At 54.1% G+C, this 5,788-nt stretch overlaps 2 protein-coding genes across 2 annotated transcripts, besides 9 other annotated features; both read right to left on the bottom strand.

Moving 5' to 3' along the window:
• Positions 1 to 42: a microsatellite.
• Positions 43 to 320: 278 nt separating this feature from the next.
• Positions 321 to 348: a microsatellite.
• Positions 349 to 381: 33 nt separating this feature from the next.
• Positions 382 to 461: a sequence feature (A-rich).
• Positions 462 to 564: 103 nt separating this feature from the next.
• Tco025E_05597 (putative nucleolar GTP-binding protein) lies at positions 565 to 2,529 on the bottom strand (the record flags this gene model as incomplete). The annotated part of the gene is made up of 1 exon (XM_029372490.1): positions 565 to 2,529. One exon carries the CDS (start codon positions 2,527 to 2,529, stop codon positions 565 to 567), a length of 1,965 nt encoding a protein of 654 aa, XP_029227390.1.
• Positions 2,530 to 2,638: 109 nt separating this feature from the next.
• Positions 2,639 to 2,660: a microsatellite.
• A 374-nt stretch (positions 2,661 to 3,034) lies between these two features.
• Positions 3,035 to 3,055: a microsatellite.
• A 5-nt stretch (positions 3,056 to 3,060) lies between these two features.
• Positions 3,061 to 3,106: a microsatellite.
• Positions 3,107 to 3,299: 193 nt separating this feature from the next.
• On the bottom strand, positions 3,300 to 5,210 carry Tco025E_05598 (adenosinetriphosphatase; the record flags this gene model as incomplete). Its single annotated transcript, XM_029372491.1, has 1 exon — positions 3,300 to 5,210. The coding sequence occupies one exon, from the start codon at positions 5,208 to 5,210 to the stop codon at positions 3,300 to 3,302; it is 1,911 nt and encodes a 636-aa protein (XP_029227391.1).
• A 136-nt stretch (positions 5,211 to 5,346) lies between these two features.
• Positions 5,347 to 5,400: a sequence feature (A-rich).
• A 158-nt stretch (positions 5,401 to 5,558) lies between these two features.
• Positions 5,559 to 5,576: a microsatellite.
• Positions 5,577 to 5,580: 4 nt separating this feature from the next.
• Positions 5,581 to 5,606: a microsatellite.
• Positions 5,607 to 5,788: the final 182 nt, after the last annotated feature.

Here is a 5,788-nt window from a genome sequence, read left to right on the forward strand (position 1 = left end):
TTCTTTTCTTTTTTTTCTTTTTCTTTTTTTTTCTTTTCTTTTGCACACTTTCAGATTTTTCCTCCTTCTTTGTCTTGTCTGTTTTTTAATTGCACTTGTCGTCGCTCATCGTCACTTGTGCCTTAATGGTGTTATCTCTTGTTACTAGTCGCTTAATGGGAAGGGTTGGGGACCGCACCGCACTCAACAGCTCCCCTCTGGGCCTAGCGCGGTGAACGCCAAACCGGCATTTCCCCTGCGCCTTCGCCCCTCCGTTTCTGCTTTCCCTTTTTCATCAGCCTCCCCCCGAGCCCCAACCCGCCAAACGACGAATGAAGCCATTTTTTTTTACTATTTTGTTTTTTTTTTCCTCCACTCACCCGAAAAAGTGGGGAGGGGGGTAAAGCAAGAAGAGAAAGAGAAACAAAAAACAGAAACAAAAAAGGAATAAGGGAGAAGGAAGAAGGAAGAAGACAGAGAGATGTGCTTGCCCACCGTCCCCTTGTTGTTGTTGTTTCATGTATTACTCGATGCGTCTACTGGGCTCCGCTCCGCTCCCCAGTGTCTTCTTCAGTAGTACCACCTTTACCTTCTGTCGCGTTTGCCGTTCACCTTCACCTTTCCTGTGAAGAGGTGCTTCGGGCGGAGGTTTGGCGTGTCGCGGTCACCCTCGCCCTTCTTGCCCTGTCGGTTGCGGGAGCGTGACTTCACCTTACTCAGCTTCACCGCACGGAGTTTTTGGTTGATGTCCCTGAAGCCCTCCCCTCGGCTCACGCTCAGGGAACGCTCACGGCTTGCGGAGCGAGAGCTAATGCTACGCGTGGTTTTCGTAGACACATGCGTCGAGCCCGAACGGTCACGCATGATTGCTTCCTGTGCAACCGACATTGAGCGACCGCGCTTTCTGCCGGCAGTCGTAGCCGGAGCCGCGGGTGTCGCGGAGCGGGCGTCTTGACTACCGGTGCGCCCGTTGAACCTGTTAATCGCATCCGACTGCTGCTTGGTGCGACGAATGGCAGGGTTCTTCATCGCCTTCTCCATCTTCAGCACCTTAACCTTGTCCTTGATGAAGCGCACGGCTTCCAGCGTGGCGTCGTCCAGCTCGTACTGGGGGCGCCTCCTTGAGGCCTCCATCTCCAACTCCTGCAACCGCGCATCCTCCTCCGCCTCCAACTCCAGCAGTCGCTCGTGGATGTCTGGGTCAATGTTGTCGTAGATGTTGTGACCATCCATGATGTCGGGAATAATGTCATTGACCCATTCTGGATCCTCCAGATCCCACGTCTTGCGTGTATTGGGCTGATACCGCCCTGGTCCGCCGTTTTCCCACTCGTAGTCCCGCTCTGTCTTTCGGCGCACAAGAGGTGGACCCGCCGCGTCACTCTCCCCCTGCTCCCCTGTCACCGAGGGTGGAACGTAGGCCGGTCGCTCCACGTTGTCCCGCTTTTGCGGCACCGCACAGTAGAGACGGTTTTGAATTGCCTGAAACCGCCCACTGCCTTCCTTCTGCTCGGAGCGGTGAACCAGCAACGTCTCACACGCCAGCGTCTTTAGGTCCCCGACACCCATGTCTGTTAAAGTGCTGGTCGTGATCCATTTCGCGCCGGCCTCTTCAATGGCCTGCATGATAAGCGACTGCTCCTCCGTGGAGACGTCGTCGATGGTGCACACGTCACTCTTATTGAAAACAACAACGACGGGTTTGCCAGTAAAAAGTGGTCCGATGGATTGAAAGAGCGAGAGTTGCTGCGCGATGGAGTATCCACACTGGGTACTAAGATCCATGAAGAACAGAATGCATGCACGAAGGTGCGCCAATGCCGTAATTGCCTGCATCTCAATCACGTTACGCTCCTCAAGCGAGTGATCAAGAATGCCAGGTGTGTCAATGACCTGCCAACTGGTGTACTTGTAGTCGGTGTGACCAACAAATAGGGACTTCGTTGTGAAGGCGTACGGTTGCACCTCGACATCTGCGCGGGTCACCTTGTTCATAAAACTCGACTTCCCCACGTTGGGGAACCCTGTAATAAGCAGCGTTCTGGCGTTTGGATCAATAGACGGCAAACGGGACATGTGCTGTCGCACCTTCTCCAGGTATACCATGGCACTGCTAAGTTTCTTGCAGGCAGTTGCCATGCGTCCCAGTGCGGCGCGCTTCAGCTGCTTGCAGCGATAGAGCGAATCACCGTACTTTAGCAGCCGCACATAATCCCTGCCAATGTTGTCCACCATGTGTCGCACCGCTCCCACCTGACCCAGTGCCACCTTGTAGTGGTCGCGATCGTACAGCACGTGCATAAGGTCGCCGTAGAACGGATGAATGTCATCCATGCGGGGGAACTCTAACAAGACGTGCGTGAGTTTTTCATTAATCGTCTTTTGCGTAAATTTCACTTTACGCATATAAAACTGGCGAATGCGAGAGATGTGGTAGCCCCTGTGCACCACCGTGGGGGTCTTACGCTGCGTCTTGGAGAGCACAATGTCCATGAAGTCCTTGTACGTCGGGACGACGGTCATCGTCTTGAAGTTGTAGATGGTAGACATGGTGCGGCCTCTCCGTACCTGCAGACGCCGAGGCCCGTACCCAACAACGCCACCACTTCGGTTGGTTCCTAGTTACGCTTATTTTGTTAGCAGTGTTTGCCTGCTTACCTATTTATTTATTTTTTTTTTTAGGTGGAGGAGTAGGGAGTACTTTGCTGGTTCTTTTTGAGGCCTGCCGTGTTCCGCCGTTTTCTGTGCTCCAGCCCCGACTGTTCCACGAGGCGAGGGAAGTGCACACAGGCGTTTTTTAGTTTTATTTTCCTCCTCCAAGGCCCGAGATGAGACTCCCGCGACCACCACACCGATGCCTTCTCCCCTGCTCTGAGCCCGCGCTGTCGTGTGGAGGGAGCGAAACGAGCGAAGAGACAGACAACACAGTCGCAAGGAAAACGTGCCGTGGCCCCTCATGGCAACAAGGCAAAACCAGAGACGATAAATTGAAGCGGAGAGAAGGAGAGTGAAGGGAGAAAGCAGACGACAAAATAATAGTAATGAGGGAGTCAGTCACACCCACACACACACACACGAGAGAGAGAGAGAGAGAGAGCTAGATAGATAAATAGATATAGATATAATAGTTGCAAGGGCGAGACAAGGAGAAAGCACGGCAGTGTGTTTGTGGCGCCACGTCGGGTATCCAACTTGTCATCCCCCGCTTTATTTACTCACAACGCGTCAGCCACGCTCACAGTAGTTCTTATTCGCTACCACCCATGGCGGCCTCCATCTATGTCTATGTCTGTAGATATGGAGCTTTGTACAAAGGACTCCTATTGGGAATCGCCCACCGCGGAGATGTCATAGCCGCCCATCCCGTCCATCCTTACTATGTCGTGGTGGAGCACCTTCAGGGCCTCACGATGGGAGACGGTAATCAACGTCACCCCCCGACGCTGCAGCATCGCGTACAAAAGTGGCTCTACGTCCTGCGACACGGCACTGGTGCATTCGTCTAGGAACACAAATGTGGGACAGTGAGACATGGCGCGAACGAGGGCAATGCGTTGCCGCTCGCCTCCGGAGAGAACTTCACCCCACTCCTTCTCGGCATCCAATCCTCCCTCCCGCTCCACAACGCCACTCAAACCGAGTTCTGCGGCCAGATGCAGAAGCATCTCGTCTGTGATTCCGCGGGCCTGCTCCTCACCCTCTACTGCAGGGTATAGCAGCTGAGTACGGAGTGTGCCCGGCGGAAGGTAGGTCCGCTGCGTCAAGAAAACTAGCTCCGGCATGGTGGGTCGCTCCACAGTACCGCACTGCAGCGGCCATAACCCACAGAGCGTCCGCAGGAGAGCTGTCTTACCTGCACCGTTGCATCCTACGATCAGTACGTGGCGTCCGGACTTAAAAGTCGCCGTAAAATCGAGCAATAAAGCTTGATCCGCGGGGGAAATGATAGTGACATCTGTAAACACTATCGCCTCGCTGTTTGGTACCTCGACCACGTGTGAAGAAGCGTCCTCGTCGGCCCGCTGCAGGGCAGCAAGCACGTCTCGCAACTCACCCACACGGTGAGCACTGCCGCATAGTGCGCCAATCTTCAAGTGGAGGGACAACAATTTTCCCATCGCCAAAGAGAGGGGAATGTAGAGCCGCGTGCAACGAACAAAGAGTTCCGTCAGCGCCGCGGTGTCGAGATGGGCCTTCTCCCGGGCAACCACGGCGGCGCAGACGGCGTAGCCAAGGCCAGTCGCGGTATACTTGACCAGTATGTCATTTATAAACGTGCTCCACCACTTTGCCCGTTTTAGTCGCCACTCTAGCCGAATAAATGAATCCAACATTCTTTCGGCATTGACGCCCTCCATCTCCGCGCCACGGTAGAAAGCCACCTCCTCCGCATGTTGAATTAGTTGTGTGTGCAGCAAACGCAAATTACCCTCCTTTTCGCGACTCCGCGCGATCCAATCCGCAAAGTTTGGCAACAGCATACGGAACAAGAGGGCAACAAAGGCGTAGTACACCATCAGTGCGAGCGGTGCACCGTAACCACCAAACCTAGCCAACGCTGTAGACAATATGGCAATATCCATAATCGGCTTTATTGCGGCAGGAAGCAGACCCGACAGCTCGCTGCAGAACCGCTGCACGTCAGTTGTCACGCGATGGGCCGGATTGTCCACGAGGCTCTTTGTTGCCAAATCGTACAGCCTGCACCCTGCAAAGTACTCCTGGTGAAGCGTATTCTGCAACCGTGCACGGAAACGTTGCTCCAAGGTGGCGGTGGTGTAGGCGACACCAACGCCGGTGACGGTCGCGGGGATGGCGTACAAAGCAAAATCGAACAAACCAAAAACAAAGCGGCTAAAATTTTTCTGGACAAGTGCCCTGGTACTGTCCGCAGATATTCGGGAAAACGTGAGCGTTAGCGAGGTACGGAGCGCAACAAGCGAGGTCAGCACGAGCAGCAGGCCAGACTCCAACGAAAAGACGTGGGGAAAGCAGATGCATAGCAGTTCCCCAATGCGACGAAGAAGAGTTTTGTCAAGCTGGACGCTGGGTCGTCTGCGGGGCTCCTTGACCCTTCGAAGCGTCCTCCGCGGGTGGCTGGGGGTGTGGCGCAGCCTTACGCGTTGGTAGATGCCATGCAGCAGCAGCACAGCCAGTGACAGCAGAAGTGTGCGGGAGACTCCTGTCGATGACGCCTCAATTTTTGCGAGGAGTTGTGTCGCAAGCGTCATCACGAAAAATGGACGGCCGCTGCGGTGGGTGTTGTTCGAGCCACGCCGATCCTCCCTCGGTCCGCTGCGCGCGTGGAGGTGGTGTGGGGCGGATGGAGCTGCGCTGACGCCAACGAGACTGCAGGTCACGCAGAGGGAAAGAGAAAAAAAAAAGCGTTAAACGAAAACAACGGCAAGGAAAAAGAAAAAGTACGGAAGGAAGACGGGATAAGAAAGAAGGGAGAGACAAGGAGGACTCTCTCGCGCCGACGGCACCGCCGGTCGGAGGCTCCGGATGTTGTTACTCCAGCCCACGCGGAATTCAGACGCACGCTGGAAGTTTCACGTCGTGCCGGACGCAGCGACAAAACACACACACACACACACGTCCATATATATATATATATATATATATATTAAAAGAGTGCAGGTAGAATGATGACGGAGAGAAGTAAGAATTAAACACATAACTCGTTTTATGCACGCCTCCTACTTTTTCTCTTTTCTTTTTTAGGGTTATGTTTTAGTGTTTTCCTCTCGTCAAGCGCTCCGTCGCGGGCATGAACGTCTCAGATGCATCAAGCACTCATGAAATCAAA

The sequence above is a fragment of the Trypanosoma conorhini genome (genome assembly GCF_003719485.1).
Source record: "Trypanosoma conorhini strain 025E chromosome Unknown Tco_14.4_contig_00335, whole genome shotgun sequence".
Taxonomy (NCBI): Eukaryota; Euglenozoa; class Kinetoplastea; order Trypanosomatida; family Trypanosomatidae; genus Trypanosoma; species Trypanosoma conorhini.